Source organism: Enhydra lutris, unplaced genomic scaffold (assembly GCF_002288905.1).
Source record: "Enhydra lutris kenyoni isolate GAN:26980312 unplaced genomic scaffold, ASM228890v2 scaffoldscaffold13, whole genome shotgun sequence".
Classification (NCBI taxonomy): Eukaryota; Metazoa; Chordata; class Mammalia; order Carnivora; family Mustelidae; genus Enhydra; species Enhydra lutris.
This window is the reverse complement of record NW_019154097.1, coordinates 51,933,947-51,960,361: the sequence shown is the minus strand read 5'-3', so window position 1 is coordinate 51,960,361 and position 26,415 is coordinate 51,933,947. Positions and strand designations below refer to the sequence as shown.

General features: G+C 39.9%; 1 protein-coding gene across 3 annotated transcripts in view; it reads right to left on the bottom strand.

Annotated features, from left to right (window-relative positions):
* The window catches only part of LOC111145640 (ring finger protein 216), a 143,133-nt gene extending 117,092 nt beyond the window's left edge, over window positions 1-26,041 (bottom strand). For 2 of the 3 annotated variants that reach the window (XM_022500687.1, XM_022500689.1), the window contains exons 1-3: window positions 15,155-15,179; window positions 10,472-10,607; window positions 4,222-4,355 (exon numbers count right to left, since the gene is read on the bottom strand). In XM_022500687.1, coding sequence (XP_022356395.1) covers window positions 4,222-4,355; window positions 10,472-10,538 — 201 coding nt within the window. In that variant the 5' untranslated portion in view covers window positions 10,539-10,607; window positions 15,155-15,179. Of the gene's footprint in view, window positions 1-4,221; window positions 4,356-10,471; window positions 10,608-15,154; window positions 15,180-26,022 lie in introns of those variants that run through there. The other variant, XM_022500688.1, reaches the window with a different exon arrangement.
* Between the last annotated feature and the right edge of the window lie 374 nt (window positions 26,042-26,415).

Here is a 26,415-nt window from a genome sequence, read left to right as displayed (position 1 = left end):
TGCAAGGAATATATAGTGAAAGATTATTCTTTAAAAACAACTTATGGGGCGCCTGGGTGGCTCAGAGGGTTAAGCCTCTGCCTTCAGCTCAGGTCATGATCTCAGGGTCCTGGGATCTAGCCCCGCATCAGGCTCTCTGCTCAGCGGGGAGCCTGCTCCCCGCCCTCTCTCTGCCTGCCTCTTTGCCTACATGTGATCTCTCTCTGTCAAATAAATAAATAAAATATTTAAAAAAATAAAACATAAAAACAACTTAGTTATTTTTGAGAGCGAGCACGCGAGCACATGAGCTGGGGAGAGAGGCAGAGGAAACCTCAAGCAGACCCCTTGTTGAATGCAGAGCCTGACAAGGCTTGAGCCCATGACCATGAAATCATGGTCCAGGCTGAAATCAAGAGTCAAATGCTTAACTGACTGAGCCACCCAGGTGTTCCTGAAAGATTATTTTTAAAAGAGTAAAAATGTAAAGCAAAATAAATATTACAAGAGAACTAAAAACAAATTATAATAGTCACATTTTATTTTATTTTTTTAAAAGATTTTATTTATTTATTTGACAGAGAGAGATCACAAGTAGACAGAGAAGCAGGCAGAGAGAGAGGGGGAAGCAGGCTCCCTGCTGAGCAGAGAGCCCGATGTGGGACTCGATCCCAGGACCCTGAGATCATGACCTGAGCCAAAGGCAGCGGCTTAACACACTGAGCCACCCAGGCGCCCTAATAGTCACATTTTAAATATAAATGAGGGGTGCCTTGCTAGCTCAGTCAGGGGAGTGAAGGACTCTTGATCTCAGGATCATGAGTCTGAGCTCCACCTTGGATGTAGTGATTAAATAAATAATTTAATATAAACAAGATCAATTCTCCTATTAAATTTAAAAGTCTCTTTAAAAAGATCCCCTAGGGACGCCTGGGTGGCTCAGTTGGTTAAGCAGCTGCCTTCGGCTCAGGTCATGATCCCAGCATCCTGGGATCGAGTCCCACATCGGGCTCCTTGCTCATCGGGGAGCCTGCTTCTCCCTCTGCCTCTGCCTGCCATTCTGTCTGCCTGTGCTTGCTCTCTCTCCCTCTCTCTCTCTGACAAATAAATAAATAAAATCTTAAAAAATAATAATAATAATAAAAAAATCCCCTAAAGCAAAACCCAACCACACACTCACATATAACCAAGTTATTGGCACACAATGATTCAGAAAGCACATGGTTAAAGACAAAAAAATGGACTTTAAAAAAAAAAATATTTCATTTATTTGACACAGAGACAGAGATCACAAGCAGGCAGAAAGGCAGGCAGAGGGAGAGGGAGAAGCAGGCTCCCCACTGAGCAGAGAGCCCGATGGGGGGCTTGATCCCAGGACCCTGAGTTCATGACCTGAGCCGAAGGAAGAGGCTTAACTTTCTGAGCCACCCAGGCGCCCCTGGACTTCTTTTTCTAGTAACAACATACTAGATCATTCAGAACAACACTTCTACTGAGTAAAAGCAGAAAACTTGTGTCAAAATATAAAAGCAACATCAAACATCTACTTGAAGGCCTCAGAGATATAGTGGGACAGGGACCAGGAAGAAGCAGTCCAGTAAAATGAGCCCCACACTGGGGTACTTTTCTCTTATAGCTGCATTTGCTAATTCCAGACCCAGCTGAAGAGAAGAAGATAAACAACACTTCCGACATCCTTACTGAGGAGCTATGGGCACCAAAGGTGGCATTTACAACTCACCATGGGTTGTGAGCGTTCTGGTAAATCTCAAGCTCAGGGGTGAACTGGAGATGTGCTGGACCTCTTTGGAAACGAATCCTTGTTTGGAGAGTTTAAATCTCTCCATCTCAAATTGCTCGTTCCCCACCCGTATTTAAAAAACAAAAGTGAGGGGCACCTGAGTGGCTCAGTCAGTTAAGTGTCTGCCTTTAGCTCAGGTCATGATCCCAGGGTCATGGGACTGAGCCCCGCATCATGCTCCCTGCTCAGTGGGAAGTCTGCATCTCTCTTTGCTCCTCCCCTGCTGATGCTCTCTCTCAAATAAATAAATTCTTAAAAAAAAAAGAAAGAAAGAAAGAAAGGAAAACAGACTCAGAGGACAGAGAGAGAAGAGGTTTAATTTTATTTAATAGACTAAAAAAAAAAAAACTTAAAGAATTTATTTTGTAGGAAAGTGTCACAGAACAAAACTGGTATTAAAGTGACAGAAGGGGTGCCTGGTGGCTTGGTCAGTTAAGCATCCAACTCTTGGTTTTGGCTCAAGTTGTAATCTCAGGGTCCTGAGATGGAGCCCTGTGTTGGGCTCCATGCTCAGTGCAGAGTTTGCTCGAGATTCTCTTTCCCTCTGCCCCTCCCCCACTCTCTAAAATAAATCAATTTTCAAAAAAAAAGAAGTGACAGAGGGGACGCCTTGGGGTCTGGTTAAGTGTCTGACTCTTGATTTTGGCTCAGGTCCTAATCTTGTGGTTGCTGAGTTCGAGCCCTGCATTGGGCTCCATGCTGGGTGTAAAGCTTACTTTAAAAAAACAAAACAAAACAAAACAAAAGTGACAGAAAATCTAAACATGTTAATTACCACAGAGGAAGCTGAGACAGTTTCAAAGAACTGGCCCCCAAGAAAAGCAACAGCCCAAATGCCTATAGGGTAAATTCTATCAAATCTCTAACACGTAACTCCGATGTTATTTAAAATAGTAATGTCAACACAAAGAAGAGGAAGGAAGAAAACTTCTAAATTCTTTTCATGAAATCAGAATCAATCATGTTTGTAAAAACCCTGTCAAAGATAGCACAGGTGCACACATATACACCTACAGGCCACTCTCCCTCATAAGAACTATGGAGAAAACCCTAAATAAAATCTTAGCAAATGGAATCCAAGGGCGTATTACCATTACATTACAATACCATTACCAAGCAGAGTTGATCCAGAGATAGCAGAAAAATTTATATTAACAGATCGAAGAAAAATTGTATGACAATCTCCACAGATGCTGAAATGGAATCTGACAGAATTCTATATTCACTAATAAAAACTTAAAGTAGATGCCTATTTCCGTAACATACTTTAAAAAATGGTATCTCAGCGTGCCTGGGTGGCTCAGTTAGTTAAGAGTCTGCCTTTGGCTCAGGTCATGATCACTGAATCCCAGGATCCAGCCTTGCATCAGGGTCCCTGCGCAGGGAGGAGTCTGCTTCTCCCTCTCCCTCTGCTCCTCCCCTGCTCATGCTCTCTAATAAAAATCTTTAAAAAAAAAAAAAAAAAAAAAAGGGTAACTCAAGCAAAAACCTACTATCTCACTTAGCAAAGAAACATTAATAAGTATTCCCATTTATGTCAGTGGATATTTTTCTCACTCCTACTCCTATTATTAAAATTTCTGAGAAGGCATTATTTAATATAATTAGACAAGATATAGACAGAAATAAAAACTGGAAAGGAAGAAACTGCAAGTATCGTTATTTGCAGAGGTAGATCAGCTGCCATCCCTTGAGAGGGTCATAGGGTCAACTGAAAAACAACTATAGACAATAAAGATAAGGTGAAATTAATATAAAATTAATATAAAAACTTCCACACTTCTAAATTAAAAAAAAAATGGTTAGAAAGTACAGTGGAAGAAAAGATACCATTTATAAAAGTGATAGAAAAGATAAAATAATCAAGAAGAAACTTAACAAAAAATGTTTAACATTTAAACTAAAAAAAAAAATTCAAAATGCTCTAGCTGAGGGATATAAAGGAAGGCTAGGCCAAATGGAACAGAAGTTAGAAAGGGTCAGTATTACAAAAAATTGTTAAGTTTAATAATAAGGTTTGTTTTGAATTTCATCATCAAGCTACCTGCTGGAATTAGAAAAGCTGAGCTCAAAAGTCATATAAAAATATTAAGCACAAAAATATCCAGGATGATTCTGAAAAATGTAGAGTAAAAAGGGGAGATGAACACTACAAGGATTTAGTAATTGCAACAGTGCAGACCAGTGCACAAACAGAGCAATAATTCAGAAGTTGAGAAACTGACCAAACATTTGGCTTCTAAAGTTACAGGAGCATCAGTCAGAGCAGAAAGGGGCTATTCTCAAAGATGCACGACCACAGCACACACAGAGCCACAGTGCAACAGAAATGGTGCTCTCAAGCTGTCCTATGAGGTCCCAACAACCACTAGCACAGGGCCGAAGAATCAGATCACTAACTTGCAATAATGTCTCATCATGGTAAGTTTAAGAAAACTCACTTCTGTCAGGATGACATCATCATCCAGGTCCTCATCGTCGTGTTGCTGAGGAGCTGGGGTGACCAGCATAGGAACCCCTTCCTCATCAGAGGAGTCAGATATGGTGATGGGTCCATCTCTGAGATTGATCCAGTCTAAAAGGAGGCAGAGAACATGGTTACCAGGAGATGAGCATGATCTTCAGTCTTTTAATTCAATTTTGGCATGAAAAGGGTCAAGCCTAAAGCCAAATTCATGGCTACTGGTGTGTTAGCTTATCTCTTCAAGCAGCACACATGCCCAAATATTCACAGCTAGGTTTCTGTGGTGAGCCTTGCCAATAATACATTTTGGGAATCAACAGAGAAAATCTAACAACATTATCAACCTTTTCTTATACTAGGTCTGAGAAATCTGTTGATGAAATCTTGACTGCCAGTTTTTAAAAAGTGAAATCACGGTCTCCCACCTCATCTCTATTCTTCCCAGGGAATAAAACATCGTTTTATTATTCAACTGACTAATCTGAAAAAACTTTCACTCAAAACTAGTAAAATTTTCATTTAATTTGTTCACCTTAGACATAAACTTTAGATACAATTTATACACAGTTCAATATTTCAAAAACCCATTTATCATCTATGACCGTAAACAATAGAAACTTTCTAATTTCTTTTTATTTTTTAAGATTTGAGAAAGAGAAAACATTAAGTGAGCGCTGGAGCAGGTGAAGGACAGAAGGAGAGGGAGAAGAGAAGCAGATTCCCCGCTGAGCATGGAGCCCAATGTGGGGCTCAAACGCAGGACTCAAGTCATGACCTGAGCCAAAATCAAGAGTTGGACACTTGACTGACTGAGCCACCTAGGTGCCCCATCCTTTTAAGTACAGCTAGAGTTAAGCTATCTGGATATAGTAATTATGTTGGAAGTTTCTAACTCCTCTTATTTGTTTGAGAACAGAGCATGCTGGGGCACCTGGGTGGCTCAGTAGTTAAGCGTCTGCTTTTGGCTTGGGTCATGATCCCAGGGTTCTGGGATCAAGCCTCACATCGGGCTCCCTGTTTGGGGGGAGGCCTGCCGCGCTCTCTCCTACTCCTCCTGCTTGTGTTCCCCCTCTCTCTGTCAAATAAATAAATAAATAAATAAATAAATAAATATCTTTAAAAAAAGAAAGAAAATGGTACTTAAAAACAAAAAAGAAAATAGAGCATGTCTATGAATTACTAGGTAACAGAAACTGTTAATTTTTTTCTGCCTGGCTCATGGGAACATTAAAGGTTAAAACAGGTAACAAAGAGCAAATGCATTTGAGATTCCTAGGTTAGAGAGGGGAAAAAAAACACAATGAGAAAAGAGGCACCATCAATTACAAATGTTGAAATTTCTCCACTAAAGCTCTAATATTGTTCCTCAAGGCAAATGTCTCATTTATTTTTACGGTATCCAACAATTTGAAAAGCAATCTAAAGTCAATTATCTCACTTCATCCCTGTAACAGAGCTGTGGTGAGCCAGGGACAGCAGTCTGTTGAATCTAAGGTCAGACTACCCGGGTTCGAGTCTCCGCTCCACCATATGAAAGCCGCGTGATGCTATTACCTAACTTCCTCAAGCATCCACTTCCTCAACATTAAAAAAAGTTAACGATGATGGCTTGAGGGGAGAAGGCTCACACCCACAGCCTACAGGGTGGACAGCCAACCAGAGGTACCCCAATTCATGACAGAATTCCACATTTTCCTGAATGTTCCTTATCATTATATTCCTTTGGTCATTTTCAGATACTGAATAATTTTTGTTTTTGTTGTTGATTTTTACAATTTTGCTTAATTTTCTTTGGAAGAATCTAATTGGCTTTATTAAGCAATTCTTGATTTGGGCAACACCCCATCTAGCAAGCAGAATGGAACGTCGGACAATTTCGTCTAATTTTACCACTGGTTTTGGAGAGAATCTGTCAAGCTCAGTTGGCCATTCCAAAAAAACCCACGCTGTGGAGGTCCACTATGAAGAGACACTAAGGCAGAGGCACCAGGCACAGGGTCAAGAGAGTGCCAGTGCAAGAGCATAATGAACAAGCCTCGGGCCGCCTTCTATTGCTTCGCTCCCAGAATGCTGGCAGTCTCTGATTCCTGACGTAGGAAATGTACATTCCTCTCTGCAAAAACTGGCCCAAGAACAGAACACTTACTGACACCCTTGGAAGACCCAATGAAAAAGCTGGCTTGAAACCTATCATCTCAGAGTGGAAGCCCAATGGTTGACAAGATTATTCCCCAACGCACCATGTATAAATACATTAGCCTTTAAAAAATTAAAGTATAACAAAATCTATGAACCAAATGTCAAACTCTATGAATTAATCAAAAGGCCCATACCTGAGTGACCATCACCGAGGTCAGTAAATACATTTCGAGCACATTAATAGTCTCCTAACTCCACAGACTAGTTCTGCTTGTTTTTGAGTATACATTCGTTTCTGGCTTTCTTGCAAATACCAGGCCCACGCATCCATGCTATGGCATGTGCTGTAGCTCTCTGCTGTATGTAATCCACTATGTGACTCTATCACAAGTTATTTATTTTTCTGTCAATGGACATTTGGGTTAGTTCCAGTCTTGGCTATTTTGGATAACACGGTCTTGAACACTTTTTTTAAAGAGAGAGAGGGAGAAAAAATCTTAAGTAGGCTCCACGCCCAGCACGGAACCCAACTTGGGCTTGATCCCACGGCCGATTATCATGATCTGAGCCAAAATCAAGAGTTGCACACTTAACTGACCGAGCCACCTAGATGCCCCTAATGCTGTCTTGAACACTCTTATGCATGTCTCTTGGTATACTCATTTTAGTTGGGTACATTCTAGGAGGGAAGTGCTAAACCATAGGGAAAGCATATGTTCAATTTCAGTGGACAACGCCAAATCATTTTCTCAAGTGTGCTAATATACACTCCTGCCAGCAGTGTGGGGTGGGATGGTACCTGTACTTCGTGTCCTCGGCGGAACACAGCCATGCTCATTCATTTATGTATCATCTACAGCTGCTTTCATCTTACAATGGTATCGCTGAGTAACTGCCAGACAGCATAAGACTCCCAAGGCAAAAACAGTGACTATCTGACTTTTAGAAGTTTGTGGAGTCCTCGTTTATTCAGTTTTCTTCAAACCTGGTATTAGATGCGTCTCATAAGCTTCAACAATTTGTATTTTCATTATCATGCAATTCAAAATATTTTTATTTCCACTGTGATTTCTTTTTTGAACCGTAAGTCATTCTGAAATGTATTCCTATGTTCCACACATAGAGGGATTTTCTAATTATATTTCTGTAATTGATTTACAACTTAATTCCAACATGGTGAGAGAATATAAGCTATATGATTTCAATCCTCTGAAACCTGGATCTTTTTTGTGGTTCAAAATGGCCAATTTTGTTAAATACGTTGGGTGCAATACTCCATTTATGTCTATTATGTCAAATTTGTTGATCGTGTTCTATATTCACACCAATGTTTGTGTATGCTTGCTCTGTTAATGAAAGAAACATGTTTAAAATCTCCATTATAATTGTGCATTTACCCATTTCTTCTTTTAGTTCTGTAAATTTTTGTTTGTGTATTTTCACAACATGTTACTGAGTGTACAGAGATTAGAACTGTTTTATCTTTCCGGTGCACTGACCCCTTTATCATTATAAACTCTTTATTTATTAATACTTCTGGCTAAAGTGTTCACTTTATCTGATAATACATAGACATACCATTTCTTTTTTGTGCTATTTGCATAACCTGTCTTTTTCTACTCCTGTACTTTTAACCTTTATTTTACCTTCATTTTTTTTTAACTTTTTTTTTCTTACAATTTTATTTATTAGTTTGACAGAGAGAGAGCACAAGCAGGAGGAGTGGGAGAGGGAGAAGCAGGCTTCCCGTAGAGCAGGGAGCCTGATGTGGGGCCTGATCTCAGGACCCTGGGATCACGACCTGAGCCAAAGGCAGATGCCCAACAACTGAGCCACCCAGGTGCTCCTTACCTTCATTTTTTAAAAAAGATTTTATTTATTTATTTGACAGAGAGAGATCACAAGCAGGCAGAGAGGCAAGCAGAGAGAGAGGGAGAAGCAGGCTCCCTGCTGAGCAGAGAGCCCGACGTGGGGCTCGATCCCAGGACCCTGGGATCATGACCTGAGCCAAAGGCAGAGGCTTAACCCACTAAGCCACCCAGGCACCCGACCATTACCTTCATTTTTAAGCCTATTTTTACTGGGTATGGAATTCTTGCAACTGAATACTACACAGCAATTAAAAAGGATTTAATTTAATGCAACATGGCAAAATCTCAAAACATCACACTGCACAGAAAAATTCAGGCATAAAGAATATAGACTGTATGGTTCCATTTATATGAAACTGTATAGTGACAAAAAACAGATCAGTAGTTTCCTTAGGCTGAGAGTAGGGTGAAGACTGACTGCAGAGAGGACAAAGAGGAACCTTTCTGGGATGACAGAAATGTCCTACATCATGAATAAAGGGGGTGATTACATGGGTATTTTCATTTTTCAAAGTTCACTGAACTATATCCTTAAAATGTGTGCATTTATTTAAGTAAATTATACCTCATAAAGCAGATTTAAAAATAAAGAAATCTACAGGAGTTGGCACTATAAAAATTATTAATATGGCTCGTAAAAGCAAAACTCTGCAATCCTGAAAAAAATCCTCATGCAGGGTGCAAAATACACAAAACTTGTCTAACAGAAAAATATACCTCCAAAGTGAATAACTTCCCCAAAGGAATTAGTTGTTCTAGAACCCTGTTCAAGTATATTTAAAACCCAGTTAAAAGACAACTACAACATTAATTTGATATACATGTTTAAAAGATTTGGAAATGACCCCATATACAAATTATAGCTAAGATTTAAAACTTTCTGAATCGTAATAAATTACAGCTCTCTTACTACCAAGCTAGAATAAACTCTTCGTAAAATCCTTAAAAATTAGTACTTCTTTTGCATTAATAATTTGCATAGTTTAAGCATTTTATTTTTCTCTATTTGCTTAATAAAATCTGTTCAACTTTAGGGATGCCTGGGTGGCTCCGTGGGTTGGGCCTCTACCTTCTGCTCAGGTTATGATCCCTGTTCCTGGGATAGAGTCCCGCACTGGGCTTTCTGCTCAGTGGGGAGCTTGCTTCCCTTCCTGTCTCTCTGCCTGCCTCTCTGCCTGCTTGTGATCTCTCTCTGTCAAATAAACAAATAAAATCTTAAAAAAAAAATCTGCTCAACTTTAATATTCTCTGAAAGCCAAATGTATATAATTTACCCTCTGCTGGGAAAAAAAATCATCTTCATAAGCACAAAATATTATCAATGGGAAAAAAACCTCAAAAAATATATAGTACAATTTCTTCCATGGAAATTAAAAAAAAAAGATTATATTTATTTGAGAATGTGTATGCACTCAAGTGGGGAGGGGGAGTGACAAAGGGAGAGGGAGAATTAGACTCCTCACTGAGCAGGGAACCCGACTTGGGACTTGATCCCAGGATCCCAAGATCGTGACCTGAACAGACACTTCACTGTCTGAGTCATCCAGGAGTCCCCTTCCATGGAATTTATACTTGCAAAAAATGCTTTTCCTACTCAGCAGCATGAATTTTTTCCTTTTAGCCTAGGTGTAAATGTAATTTGACAGGAAATTTCACATGCATTTAGGAATGTTACAGAAATGCAAGCTCCCTTCCCTTTTTGAATCAATGAACTTCTCCAAATTTTAAACACTGTACAATGAAAGAATATATATTCTAAAATTCCCTATAAGGCAACCAGAATCTTTTGGGAAAAAAAATTAAGCATGATATGAAGGGACAAAAATGCTGTAGCAGCACTTTCAGATCATACAGCCCTGGAGAAGCACTCCTTTGAAGACCCCATTCCTTCAAAAATGGAACTGTCACAATTCCCACACTCCCACCTCTTAAGATCCAATGACTGCACATTCACAGATTATTGTGGCTTGCTCATTAATAGCTTAATAATCCACTTGTGATGAAAGATTCTTAAAACTTCATTCATGCCAGTATGTGTCACCATCTGACACAAAATTCCAGTCTAATGAGCCCATTACACCAGATGTTCTGAGGTCTAAAAATGAAATGTCTCTGGGGTCCACATGGTGCAAAACAGGTTCATTTCAAAGAAACTATGACTATACCATAAAGAGAAAAAGCAATAATAAAAGGGAGAAAGTGAGAACAAACACTTACCTTGTCCCCTGTGGCAGTGAAAGTTGTTCAAATGAATGACTTCTTCATTATTGTTTCCCTCTGCCATTTTCAAATGCAGACATACACATATGTGCTTGCTAATATCTAAACATGGTGACTATCTGTTCAAAAGGGTCTGAAAAAAAAAACACATTAAGAATGAGGGATTGTCAGAACTCTTCCCACATATTTGAAGGTAGCATTCTAAGCTTATGGTGAAACCACTGATGGGAAAAATAAAAGAATGCGTAACTAAAAAGCTGATGGGTGGGGGGAGAAAAATAATTAAAAAAAAAAAAAACAACCTATTATTGTAAAAGAACAGAGGAATAAAGGATCAAAGAACAAATGGAACACATAAAGAATAAAATGAACTTAAAAACTCAATCACAGCAACCTACGGAATGGGAGAAAATATTTACAACTCATAGTATCTTGTAAGGGGTTAAAATCCAAAATATACAAAGAACTTCCACGACTCGATAGCCAAAAAGCAAACAATTCAATTTTAAAATGGGCAACGGACCTAGATAGACATTTTTCCAATAAGACACTCAAATGGACTACAGGTCCATGAAAACGTGCTCATTATCACTAATCACCAGGGAAATGCAAATCAAAACCAAGAGTGATGGCTTCCCCCCTGTTAGAAAAAGATAAAGAGATAACAAATGCTGGCGAGGATACAGATAAAAGATAGCCCTTGTACACTACTGGAGGGAATGTAAATTCCCTTCATGCAAACTAGTATGGGGGTGCATCAAAAAATTTAAAAAAGGGCATCTGGAGGCTCAGTCAGTTACGCCTCTGCCTTTGGCTGACTTCATGATCCCAGGGTACTGGGACTGAGTCCTGCATTGGGATCCCTGATCAGTGGAGAGTCTGCTTCTCCCTCTGCCTCCACCACCCCCAACCTCACTTGTGCTTTTCTCTCAAATATATTTAAAACAAAAAAACAAATAACCCCCCCCAAAATTAAAAATAAAACTACCATATGATCCAGCAATTCCATTTCTGGGTATGTATCTGAAGGAAAAGAAATCACTAATGTTGAAGAGGTATCTGCACCCCCATGTTCGCTGCAGCATTATTTACAACAGCCAAGATGTGGACACAGCCCAAGTGTTCATTCAGTGAATGGGTAAAGAAAATAGAGGGGCACCTGGGTAGTTCAGTTAAGTGTCCAACTCTTGGTTTCAGCTCAGGTCATGATCTCAGGGTCCTGAGAATGAGCCCTGCGTTGGGCTCTGCACTGAGCATGGAATCTGCTTGTCCCTCTCCCTCTGCTCCCTCTCATAAGTAAATTTTAAAAAGAAAAAAAAAAATAAGAAATGCTAGAAAACAGAATGCTACTAAGGTGTAAAAAAGAGGGCAATCCTGTCATTTGCAAGAACATGGATGAATTATACACTAAGCATTATACACTAAGTGAAATGAGACAGAAAAACAAACAAGATATGATTTCACATGTAGAGTCCAAAAAACAACTCGAAACCCCACAAAGACCCAAACTCGTAGAAAGTGAAATCACATATGGTTACCAAAGGTAGGAGAACTGGATAAAGGAGGTCAAAAGGAACAAAGTTCCAGTTATAAAATAAGTAAGTAATGGGGCCAGAAGGTACAACATGAGGACTACAGTTAACACTGCTGTAGGGTGTATTTGGAAATTGCTAAGAGAGTAAATCCTGAAAGATCTCATCGCAAAGGAAAACACATTTTTCTCTTTTTTGGGGGGTTACCCATATGAGATGATGATGTTAACTAAACTTCCCAAGGTAATTAGTTCACAATTTATGTAAGTCGTTATCTTTTCTTTTTTTTTTTAAAGATTTTATTTATTTATTTGACACACACAGAGAGAGAGAGAGAGAGATCACAAGGAGGCAGAGAGGCAGGCAGAGAGAGGGGGGAAGCAGGCTCCCCGCTGAGCAGAGAGCCCGATGCGGGGCTCGATTCCAGGACCCTGAGATCATGACCTGAGCTGAAGGCAGAGGCTTAACCCACTGAGCCACCCAGGAGCCCCTGTAAGTCGTTATCTTGTACAACTTAAATACAATCATATTGGAAACTGTATTACATAAACAGACAACATAAACACTGCTAAGAAAAAGCTTTAAAGCAAAGGATGGAAAGCAATACACTGGTCAACTAATAAGATACTTTATTTTTCAGTCATAAGATGTCCATCTGATTTTTTTTTAAAGATTTTATTTATTTATTTCACAGACAGAGATCACAAGTAGGCAGAGAGAGAGGGGGAAGCAGGCTCCCCGCTGAGCAGAGAGCCTGATGCGGGGCTCGATCCCAGGACCCCGGGATCACGACCTGAGCTGAAGGCAGAGGTTTTAACCCACTGAGCCACCCAGGCGCCCCTCCATCTGATTTTTTAAATAAACTCCAATTCTATGTTGAAGCTCTCTTTTCAACTAATCTTTTCATTTTGTGGGGGCAGAAGGGGTACAACAAAACCCATGAAAAATTCTATGAATAGACTAGGATCAGACAAAATTGACTTAAGTAGTTATTAGAGACGAGTAGGGAGATTTCATCTAGTTAAGAGGGTCAACTCACAGAAGATACAGTATTAAATGTGTATGAATCTAATAATACAGTTTCAAAAATACATACACCTCAAACTGACAGAACTTAAGGAAGTAACACAAATCCACACTTATAGCCGGACAGATCTGAAGAGCACTATCAAACCACTTGACCTCACTGACATTGATAGACCACTCTACTAACAACTGCAGAACACATATTCTTTTCAAGTATATAGAGAACATTTACAAAATGGGTTATATCCCGAGTCATAAGGCTAGTGTCAACAAATTTCATGGGCTTGAAATCATACAGTATATCGTTACCTGATAACAGTGAGTAAAAGATAACCAGGAAATTTCTAAATACTGGAAATTAAGCAAATTAAACAACTCATGGATTAAAGAAGAAATTATGACAAAAATCAGAAACTCCTGTATTTTGACTGGATGAATCAAACAGTAATGAAAACAAAATATGTCAAAATTCATAGGCTGGAGTTAAAGCAGTGTTAGAGGGCAATTTATACATCCAAATGCTAGTTTAGAGAAGAAAAAGGACCAAGAAATCAATGACTGAAGCCTCGATCTCAGGAAGCTAGAAAAAGCACAGTAAATCAAACCAGAAAAATAGAAGGCAATCCTAACAGCAGGAATCAACAAAATAGACACAAACATATAAAGAAAAATCCAAACAAAAAGTTGTTTCTCTAACAAGATTAAGAAGACTGATAAACCTCCCTCATAACTGATCAAGGGAAAATGGGAGAAAACACAACTAACCATTATCAGGAATGTAAAAGAAGACACCACCACAGATTCTACAATATAAAAGGAGTATTATGTATAATTTTATACCAATCAATTTGAAATTGTGACTGGACAAACTCTTTGAGATACAACTTACCATAGGTGAAGAAAAGTTTTTATTTATTTATTTAAAAATTATTTAGTTAGGTAATCTCTACACCCACTGTGGGGCTCAAACTCATGGCCCTGAAATCAAAAGTCACATGCTTTGTGGACTGAGCCAGCTAGGTGCCCCTGAACAAAGAAAACTAAATATCAACAGAACTCTACCAAATAAGGAAACTGAATCAGTAACTAATAACTTTCCCACAAAGAATACTGTAAAAGCCCTGAAACCTTTCCCAGTAAAGTCTTCTAAATATCCGAGGAAGAAGTGTAACTAATATTACGAAAACTGAGAGAACAGAAAAAGAACATTATTTCTGAATCATTTTATGAGGCCTGCATAATTCTGATACTAAAAGCTCATTAGAACAGCACAAGAAAGACCAATCTCTCTCATGAACACAGATGCAAAAATCATAACCAAAGCAAAGTAAGTTATGTTATTGGAATAAAGAAAAAACTATATCATCATTGCAGTAGGTTAGAGGAAAAAGCATTAAAATTTAACAGCTATTCATGATTAAAATTTCTCAGCCTACTGATTAAAGACTACCTTCACCAAGTTGAAGACATTTCAAAAACACTAGAGAAAACCTCACACCTAACAGTTTAACAATGAAAAGCTTTTTCCCTAAAATTGAGGACAGTTTGCACCATTTCTCATCTACACTGTACTGGAGGTTGTGGAAGGTGCAGTAGGGCAATAAAGAGAAATAAAATATCGAGCCGAAAGGAAGAAATTAAAGTGGCATTATTTGCAGATGATAAGATTTTATATACATACATACATTTTTTAAAAAAAGATTTTATTTATTTATTTGACAGACAGAGATCACAAGGAGGCAGAGAGGAAGACAGAGAGAGGGGGTGAAGCAGACTCCCACCAAGCACCCGATGCGGGGCTCGATCCCAGGACCCCAGGATCATGACCTGAGCCGAAGCAGAGGCTTTAAACCACTGAGCCACCCAGGGGCCCCAAGATTGTCTATTGATGCAAAGACAGAAAAACAGACTAGAGGGCTCAGAAACAGACCCATATACGTTTGGTCATCTATATAAAAACAAAGGTGCTACTGCAATGCAGTGGGAACAATGGTCTCCCGATAAACATTGCTGGGCCAAGTGGGTATCTATAGAGTAAGAAAATGAGCCTTGATTCATTTCTTATACCACACATAAACATTAGTTCCAGAAGGATTATCAAAAGATAAAACAACAGGGGCACCTGGGTGGCTCAGTCGGTTGAGTGTCCAACTCTTGATCTCAGCTCAGATCTCAGTCTTGGCGTCTCGAGTTCAAGTCCCACGTTGGGCATGAAACCTACTTAAAAAAAAAAAAAAATATCGGGGCGCCTGGGTGGCTCAGTGGGTTGGGCCGCTGCCTTCGGCTCAGGTCATGATCTCAGGGTCCTGGGATCGAGCCCGGCATTGGACTCTCTGCTCAGCAGGGAGCCTGCTTCCTCCTCTCTCTCTGCCTGCCTCTCTGCCTGCTTGTGATCTCTGTCAAATAAATAAATAAAATCTTTAAAAAAAAAAAATAAATAAATAAAATGATAAAAATACTGGAAGATAACAGGGGAACAAAACAGTGGGACAAATACATATAAGTGACGGTACATAGAACCACCACTGTAATGAGTAAGTGGAATGAATAACAAAGTCTACGGATACAAGGCCAATATGCAAAAATGAATGCTATACTAGTAAGAAACAATTAGAAAATGGCATTTTGAAAGGATACTCCTTAGAGTAGCATCAAAAACTATCATATATCAAGGAATAAATGCAATGAAAGATGTGCCAGACCTCTATATAAAAAACTGTAAATCACTGAGCGAAACCAAAGAACACTAATGAATGGAGACACATACCACATTCATGGACTGGAAAGCTCCATTTTGTAAAGATGTCAATTCCTCCCAAACTGATCTACAAATTTAATATAGCCTTAATCAGATTTTTAAAAAGTGGCTATATACTACATGATTTTAAAATCTACAGGAGGGGCACCTGGGTGGCTCAGTGGGTTAAGCCTCTGCCTTCGGCTCGGGTCATGATCTTGGGGTTCTGGGATCGAGCCCCACATCGGGCTCTCTGCTAAGCGGGGAGCTTGCTTCCCCCCCTCTCTCTGCCTGCCTCTCTGCTTACTTGTGATCTCTCTGTCAAATAAATAAATTAAAACAAAAATAAAATCTACAGGAAAATGCAAAGAGCCAAGAATAACTAAGGCGTTCATAAAGAAAAACAAGAGGTGGAAGACTTAAACTATTAGATAGTTAAGTCTTATTAATACAAAACTACAGTTAATTAAGACCATGCAGTATTGGCAAAAGAAGAGAAAAACAGACGAAAGGAATAGAGTCCAGAAACTGATTCATTCACATGTGGATGTCTGATTTATGACAAAAGTGGCATTGCAGAGCAGTGGAAAACATGTTTTTACTGTATGCTGTACTAGAAAGCTGTGGGAGGGGGAAGGAAGAATGAGGAACTAAGTCTCTTCCTCATGCCTTAGACAAAAATGACTTTAGGTGAATTCTTGATTTAAACACAAAGGTAGAAGAGTTTCTAGAAGATACTTTAAAAAAAATGCCTTCACAAACTTGGGGTTGGGAAACATAGTTGTACATATTGTACTACTGTAAATATTGTACATTAAAAATAAAATTTTGTACATTAAAAATAAAAAACTCTATTCACAAAAGAAATTTTTAAGGGGGAAGCAGCTGTCATATTTTGAAAACTGCATGAAAAGGGATTTCTGTGAAGTTGGAAAAGCTATCCTAAAGTACCCTCCTTCTAAAAGTCCCAAAAAACCCAATTTCATTAAAAATGAGCAAAGATTCTGGCCTGCAAAGTTTCTGCTGAAAAAATGAGTTAGAAAAGGACTGATGTCAAAACTCCTATAAAGTTGTAAGAAAAACAAGCAGTAGCAAAACAACATCCCTATAAACAACAAAAGCATGCCAGAAAAAACAACCTAAAGGACACTATGAAAATAATACTAGACATAAAACAACAACATAAGTCAGAACAAGAAAACTCAGAAATGGCGTGGCAGATCTCAGGAAAGAAATAAAAATTTTAAGAAGTTTTAGGAGTGAAGACTAAATTAGAAGGAACGTAAGTGTGAATAAACACAACACATACTGCTTAGAACTGGAAGGTAAAAGGAGGAAAACTTTAAATAGAAAAATAAAGAGATAAGGAACAAATATTCAAGACAAAGACTGTCCAACGTAACAAACAGCAGCTCTTGAATAAATCAAAAGGGAAGAGAATACTAAAAATTGTAACAGAAAAAAATTTTATTTTTCCTAAAATAAAAATGTTAAGGCTACATTTCAAAAGAATACAGTAAATACCTAAAAAACAAGAAAAACAAAAAAAACAAAACAAAACCACCCAAAATGACAACTACCAAGACACACATACTTTAAAGAGAAAAAAATCCTTTTAGGAGCTGGGCTTGAGCCACTGAAAAGAAAGAAAATTAGATTAGCAGACTTTGATAGTGACGCTTTATGTCATTAGAAAATGGTGTTAAGATACTTTTTCAAAAAATATGAACCACAGATTTTATATCCAGCAAAAATAATTTCAAAGAAAAGGAGCACAAATTTATCAACATGTAGAATTTATGGATTACTGATTGTTTCTATAGAACCTTCCTAAGGAATCTGACAGAAAAATAAACTTCAGGCAACCAAAATGACTAAAGACAACAACACAAAGGCTGGCAATAAACATTAAATATGTAATTACTTGTAGCACAAAGGTTAAATAAGAACTAAAATTAAGCAATATAGTACAATCATAAAAATTATGGGGGGGAAGCATATGCAAAATTTTAAAGTCATGTAATCATAATGGTTGTGACATTCTGAGACTTTCATTCTGACACTTTTGTGTGTAACAAGTTAAAAGATTAGCAGTTATGGCATATTCTATTAATCCCTGTGCCCTCGAGAATGAAGAATTTCAGTGTAAAAAAAGGAATCTTATTTATAATATAGAAGAAAAAGCCTACAGAAAAAACCTATAAAAGAAGATTTAGGGCTCAATAGCCCTAAATCTGAATTAGTGTGAACTCATAAAATATTTTAGTTCTGTCCTGCCCCCCTCCACCTCCAAAGGCCTAAAAACCAATTACTTGTAGCAATGAACAATGCCTAGATTATGTCTTAAAATACTATTTCCCACCAAAAGAAACCAGGATTTTTTAGAAATTACTAATTCCAATTCTGGAGCAGGAATATTACAAAACGAGCCTACAATACCTTGTCATACTAAATATCAAGAAAGCAATCAAAAACTACTTATCAAAGACTGGGTTCAGTCAGAATAACACAGAAAAAGAAAATCCTGAAGAGGCTCCCACTGGCCAAACATGGGACAATTTGAGCTCCAAGAAAGATAATAATATGCATGAGACTCTTAAAAAAACATAAATAAAAATGGTCATAATTATTTTCCAAAAGGTCATTTTCAAAGGATATTATCAACCAAACTTTATCTTTAAAACTGGTAAAACAGGGGTGCCTGGATGGCTCAGTCAGTTAAGCATCTGTCTCGATTTTGGCTCAGGTCAGGAACTCAGGGTTGTGAGATCAAGTCCCACAATGGGCTCTGCGCTGAGTGTGGAGCCTCCTTAAGATTGTGTCTCCCTCTTCCTCTCTACAGATAAATAAATAAGCAAGCAAACAAATAAAATATAGATGAAATAGAGGCAAGGAATCTGGTACTTTCTTGCCTTTTCTATATAAACTGTATGTAACTGGACAAGTAGTACACAAGAAAATGGTTTCTTTATAAAAATATTCCAGTATTAATTTAAAAAATCCAACTAAAATACCATTTTGCAATCCTCAATGATTACTAAATCTGGACCTTAAATATCACTGGCTGCTAACATCGTAGAGACAAGAACTAAGTGCCTTCCAAGGAAAGAACACTATTCTACAGTCTTGTGAAAGAGATGGAACCAGAGTTTGGACAAGGATCTGGACCCAACCCCTTTTAAAATAGAGGCTAGACAGAAAATGAAATTTTTGAACTGCACCATAATTATGCAACCCAGACCATGTATTCTCAATGAAAGTGCTTTTGCAAGGGTGTGAAAAGATCTTAAGATATTATAGTGGTTTGTGACCCTCCAAAATTCAGTCCCATCCAGTAAAATCTTATTCCTTATTATTTAATGAGAAAGGATTAGAAATAAAAATGTTTTAAAAGGCTCTATATGGGGATGATAATTTTTTTAGAAGACTGTTGAACACCTAGCTAGGCTCTGGGAATTACAGGTCAAATGGATCAGGTTCAACACCAGATAAATTATAAGGAAAAAAAAAAAAAGGAAGAGGAAACTTAGATTTTAAAAAAACATCAAAATTTTAAAATGAGATTACAGTATCTAGGAATGTACTCTTAGGTGATAAAATAAACATGATAAAATGATTATAAAAGTCAGATTAGGAGTTAATTTTGGGGGAAGGAATGAGTTATGATCAGGATGGGATAATGGCTAATGGATATGGCTTAGAGATGGGAGTTTACTTCTTAAACTGGGTGGTGGATACAAGCATCTTTTAATTCATTAAGCCATTCATAATGGTTGAGGGAAGGAACCCAAATGTAAGAGAATATACCTCGAATGACTTCATTTAGATGAAGTTTAGGCACAGGCCTAAACTGAGTTTGGGGTCAAACTTCTTTGTGTGTACTCTATTTCAAAATGGGAAAGTTAGGGGAACAAAAGCCATTCTGAGAAAAAAAGTGGTTGCCTCTGTGAAACAGTAGTGTTTTGAACCATGTGAACCATTTTCTTGCTTTATTTTAATGAAAATAATTAAGAACCAATGTTCTTGGTTTCAAGAAAATCTCAATTTTTTCCACCTTTCTGGGAGAAACATGCTTTAGAAAAAGTAGACCCCAGACTCTAGCTTCTCATATAATGATGCCTATACAAAGTTAAAAATCAAATAACATCAGCATTTTTCCAATATAGAGAATACTAGGTTGTGTATCAAGACAAAGTTTAACAGTAAAACTTTCTGATATCTGTAACTGGACAAAGGTATCTCAATTTTTAAAAATTTACAAATCTCCCTTGAAATAAAAGTGGCATCATTTATAAACAGCATGGTAAAAGAGTTCTAATGTCAAATTTAAACTGTATTCAAATCTTTACTTTTCTTTCAAATACAATTTTAAAAAAGTATTGTGAACATAATCCCACTAGCCACGTTTCTTGTTTCTTCTTTTACCACAAAGTTCTTTCAATTTTATACTGGAAGTCAAAGGGAAATGTGACTCATTTTACATATACCTAATTTAGCTAGAATGTCAAGCTTGTAGTTAAACACATTACTGGCGGTGCTTTAAAAGCAAGATTCCTCATGAGTAAGTGGTACATTCAATGTCCCCAAACTTCAGTGAGAAAAGTAGTCTGATGAGGGAATTTCTACTCCTTACTAGCTTCTATGCAAAGGTCATTAAAGTCCCTGACATTCAGTCCTCTCATCTGGGCTTCAGATCAAACTACCTAAGCATGAACCCTGGCTTCACCATTTAGTGACTCAGTGACTGCATAAATTGCTCAATCTCTTGGACCTAGTTTATTTGTAAAATGAGGATAGTTGTTTTAAAATTGAATATATTTACCATAGTGTGTGGCACATGCCCAGTGTCACATTATGGCTATTATTATTCCCTATGAAATGGAAATTGCTATTCTTACCTTGTTAAGGTTGTGCTGGAATATGAGAAGCTGCTTTGTAAATGGTAAATGTCACCAAAACAGGAGCTTGTTATCAAAAGTACACAGTAGATGTACAGTGTTTATTAGTAAGTCGACAATACAGCCAAACGTGGGGGTAGGGCTTTATTTTCCTCTTCCAGATTACTTTTTGCTAGTTTTATGATAACTATTCAGTTAAACTTTTAATTCCTTCTATAAGAAACTTCATTTTTCCTCTGGAAGTAGCTTCTTCATCAGACAGCTGAAGAAAATGGCTCAACAAATGTGGAATCCAGAAATGAGAAATGCTACCTAACAGAATAGTTTTTCCTCTTCCTTTTATTGTAAAAATTATCATATGTACATTTGTGACTATACTCTATAGTCAATACATCAGATAATGCTTCCAGATTAGAAACAAAAATTAGCATACATTTTAGCACTTCCTCACCCCACAGAGAATCGTATGTAGTACTACTGTATTGTAAAAACTTAAGAAAAATGAGGTAACAATTCTATATTCTCTTCCACCTCCTACAATTGTCCTCATTACCTTTTTAAAAATCTCCTCTTCCTTGGATGGATATAGCAACACGTGACAAAGTTCACATGTGAACTGTGTTCTCCATATGCCCTTGACTACATCTTATTCAGAGCAGTATTTCCTGTGTCTGGCACAGTTGTTGAGTAAATGAGTGGCTCCAAAGACATCTTCATCCATCAGAGCCATATATAACCAGAGTTAAGCTTGAGTGACAACAATCAGTTTATCAGGATTTTCTTCGGTTATAAATTTCTTCTCATCCTTCTATTTGTGTTACATCTCCATTTTTCCTTCCACATGCTAATAATACTGCATGGTCCTGGGGTTTGTGATGTTCCTGCTTTCCAGAGTAATCGCCATAAATATGTCTGTCACATCTGCAACACTGGTCTTGGGGTAGTATGTTTCCAAGTGAATGAGTTAATCTCTGGGAACATTCCAGTGGAAGGTGGGCGAAGCAGAGCCAGGCACAGGCTGCAAGAAGCTGTACGTGCCCACGTCGTAGCACTCCACAACACCGTTTCCCTGCATGGTTTTCTGAGTGACTGTAAGTGATTACTGCTCTGCATTCAAATCCTAGCTCCTCATCTTAACCGTCGTTTGGATATTCATTCGTTGTAAGCCTATACTAAGGTTAAATCAATATTAAATCAACACAACAAAAAGCTAATAATGGTTATTTATAAGTACTAAGTTTAAAGTAGTTTTGTTTTTTTTGCTTTGTTATATTTCCTGACTTTTCTATACTGAATTATTTATATTATCTTTTCTTTTCTTTTTTTTTTTTAAGTAGGCTCCATGCCCAGTGTAGAGCCCAACATGGGGCTTGAGCTCAGGACCCTGAGATCAAGGAGCTGAAATCAAGTTGAATGCTTAACTGACTGAACCACCCAGGCACCCCTACATGACTATTTAAAATTAAAATACATTAAAGAATTCAGCAAATACTACTGTCATCTTGCCATGCGGTATAAAACAGTTGTGGGGTGCCTGGGTGACTCAGTTCATTGAACATCTGACTTTGGCTCAGGTCATGATCTGGGGATCCTGGAATCAAGCCCTACATCAGGCTCTGTGCTCACCGCGAAATCTGCTGGTCCCTCTGCTGCTCACCTTGTGTTCTTTCTCGCTTTCAAATATATCAAGTCTTAAAAAAAAAAAAGTGTTATGCACCATGGGGAATACATACAAAGAAAATCCAACATGGATTTTGCCTCAAAAAATTGGGGAGTAAAATCAGTGAGAGAAACTCAGCACACAATGAAGCACACTACAAAATAAAAAGAAATAGCACAACGAAGACACTATTCCAGTTGGGAGAGGGCAGGTAGTGAAGGAAGCTTTGCCCAGATAGTTGTATTTAAGCTAAAATGAATGCTGTGCTAGCTCCAAGCTTTGCCTTTAAGAGAACAACTTTGGGCAGCTTCCACCTAGGGCTCCTGGAGATCAGAATTACCATTAAGAGGTCTGCCTCCTGATGGAGAGAGCACACGGAAAGCCAACACTACCCGAAGAAATAAAACATAGCTGAGCCCTGCCTCCCTGCAGTCCCTGACAAGGCATGGAGTGAAAAAGCATTTTGGAAGTGGAACCTCCAGCCCTACCACCTCTGCTAGCAACATGTGGACCAGGGGGGAAAAAAAGAAAGCCCACATTAGTCCTTCCCAATCTCCTGACTCACAAAATTGCTGACAAATAAAATTGTCATATTAAGTTATACGTTTGAGAGTGGTTTGCTCTGTGCATCTATAGATAACTGAAGTACAGATCAAATTTTATTTTCTAACCAATAAGAAGTAATACAGAGACTCGTACTTTAGGAAAATCAACCTAACTGCAATGTGTAAGACTATAAAAAACATCTAGTAGCAGGAAACCCAGGAAACAAGAGGCAGTGAAGTATGAACTAGAGATAACAATAAGCAGGGAAAAGAAAAAGATGTAAGATACCAACTACGGTTAGATTCAATGGGATTTTTGTATGTAAAGAGCCATGAGGCAAGAAGAAAATAAAGGAGTCAAAGTTGACTGAGATGTTGAGGACACCTAGATGTTGGGTGACTGAAGGATGGCAATCCCATTAAGAAGGAACAAGGCAAGTGATGAGTTCAGAATAAAAAAAAAAAAAAATGCAATGGGTGTATATTTTAATATATAGACAAAGTTAAAGAATTAAGATAAAATGGTATTCATAACCAAAGACAGAATTATGTGAACAATCAGTCTGCAGTTTTAGCAGAGTTTAAAAGAGCTCTAAAAATCCTCATATCAGTGTCTTTCTACAATAGGAAAGGTTTTAAACCAAAAATTAAACTCAAAATCTTCACTGGGTTGGCTAAAATGTTTAACATATAACCTAAGATTTTCCTCAAATGTCGAGTAAAAATTGATTCAGAAACTGGAATAAGCAAGCACAGCCTCATCCACAAAAGGAAAAAAAAAAATCGTTTTCAACAATCTTTTTACAGGTGAATCCTCTGTGAACTCATGTTACGTGACCCCTTCTATCTCAGTAGTGTCTGACATATCTTCATGTAGCATGGAGGCTGGTTTGTGAATCATAAAATCTCATCACGGGAGGACCAAAATCCCAGGCCTGTGAAATGCTGCCTCTTAGGACCCTTGCTGACACAGCTAGCCTCAGCTTGCACCCCTCCCCCATTCACAATTTTGCAGGGACCATGGCTCAGTCCCTTGAACACGCCATACTCCTTCCTCTTCCCTCTAGCTGGCTGGCTATTTTTCACTGCCTCAGACCAAATAAACTCCATTCATCCTTGAGTTTCTCATCTTAAATATCACTTCCTCAGAAGGAGGACCTTTCCTGACTATCCCCCACTATTCATTCACACAACATATCACAATCCTTCAGAGTTCTTGGCACAACAATAATCTACAATTACTTAGGAAGCTATGTTAGATAGCTAGCTCCTCTGCTAAAACAAGTTCTAAAGATGTAGGACCCTACATCTTACTGACTCCCATAGCCACAGGACACAGCACACTGCCTGGCCCCAAGTAAATACTCCAGAACTTTTCAAGTGAGTATCATTCACATGTTTAGCAAAATAATTAGGAGCATAAACTATGGAACCAAACTGAGTTCAAGTCCCAGCTCTGACCCTTACAAGCTTTGCGACTGTGTAAGTTATTTTTCAGTACCTCATTTTCTTCCTTTTTAAGATAAGAAGAACCCCCATCACTGAAGATTAAAGGAGTTAATATATATAAAATGCTTAGAACAGTGTCTAGGACATAATAACTGGCATCATGTTTTGTCTTACTGACAATGAAAATAACATCGCCAGCTGTGACAACTAGTTATAAGGTCTGAAAAGACCCTAATACAGCCTAGAATATAACGAACACTGATTAAATAGAAGCCATCAGGGGCGCTGGGTAGCTCAGTGGGTTGAGGCTCTGCCTTCCGCTCGGGTTATGGTCCTGGGATCCAGGCTCTCTGCTCAGCGGGGGGCCTGCTTCCCCCCCCCCCCCTCCTCCTCTACCTGCCTCTCCGCCTACTTGTGATCTCTCTCTCTCTGTCAAATAAATAAATAAAATCTAAAAATAAATAAATAAATAGAAACCATCAGAGTTCGCAAGCAAAGGTGCTCTCGTCTACCCTATTTCATAAACTTTGTCTCCTTGACTCACATTTCAACTTCCTTTATTAGATTTCCTCCACAGGGGCTGGAAGGCTTCTTTTTCACTTACTGCCCGCTAACCTCTATTTAGGATTACGGGGGAGATCCCAAATCTGGCCCCAGGTTCTCCTCAGATTCACACCACTCCCTATCCCCAGCCCCAAGAAATTACCCATACAATAAACACAACAAAACACGGCTGTTCCTCGGCAGTCTTTCTTCACGCAAGCGTGCTAAAATTGAGGTCGGTCCTAAAATCTTCCCTATCTCTCCCAGCTCCCAGCAGGGTAAATAAATCTTCTCTTTGCATCAGCAAAGTGCTTAGGACCAGCTCGACCCAGGCACTTATCACGTGTGCGATATTCGGGTTATTTACAGGGCCCCTGGCTGGTTTACATGGGACCCCGCAGGCACCCTGGGGGAGGGGAGGGCTCTCCCACAGGACTGAAGTGGCCCAAAGTTTTGAGACAATCGTTCCACGCAGTCTCCAGCCACATCCCACGCGGGAACGCCGGTCTCGTTCACTGTGCGGCGCTCCAGGCACATTTTGTCGGGCTCGCGTTCCCCGCGCTGCACGGGGTTTTGACGCACTTGGATGTCCTCACGAGGGCTGGGTGGGAGTCGCCGGCTTCCTCGAGAAGACAGCCCTCCTGAACCGAGTCGGGAGGATTGGGGACTGAGGCCCGGCGCCCCTGGGTCGGGGGCGCCGGAGTTCAGAGTCACAGGGCATCGCCGCCCGCGCGCTCCAGGCCGCGCTCGGCTCCACCGACGCCGCCTCCCGCGAGGTGCCGCCAGGGAAACTCGGTCTTTCGGCGCTTTCGCCCTCGCGCAGCAGGCCGAGGGACCGGCCCGCGAAACTTCCCGAAGTGGCGGGCGCGGGGGAGGGTCCGCCGGCAGCTTGCGCCTTTGTGGCTCCCGCCTCGCCGCCGGCCCCGCTGCTCGAGCCGCCCGGCGCTCAGCGGCGCCCCGCGCGGCCCCGGGCCCGCTCGCGTTCGGGCGGCCGCCGGGCCAGGCCCGCGCCCCCGACTCTGCGGCCCCGCCGCCCCCCACGGCAGTGGCCCCCGCCCCCGCCCCCACCCCGGGGCTTAATGGAGGCGCCGGGCTGAGACGCCACTCGCCTCACGCGGCCTGCCGAGGAGCCGGGTGCGCCCCGCAGCCGACACTTACTCGCCACTCAGCTCGCCGGCTCGCCAGGCGGGCTCGGCGGCCTCTGTCGCCACGGCTTTTAGTCACCAGGAGCGGCCGCCGACAGCTTCGTCGCCGCCGCCGCCGAGGCCGCCGCTGCACTCCTTCCGGCCCCGCCGCGGCTTCACCTCGCGCCTGCGCACAGCGCCCCCTCCCGACTAATGACAGGAAGAACCATAGAGGCACGCCGGGTGCTAGGGAGGAGGGGCCTGGGGAGTAGGACCATAGAGAGGGACCTCTGTCCGCTCACCGCCCACTGAGTCTTGACTCCCCCACGAGGTGGGAGGACGAAGGAAACTGAGGCGCCCCTCCCCCAACCCCAGGAAGTGTCGCCCTCTCCCTAGAGCTGATAAGGGGGGTGTGTTGGGGGGGGAT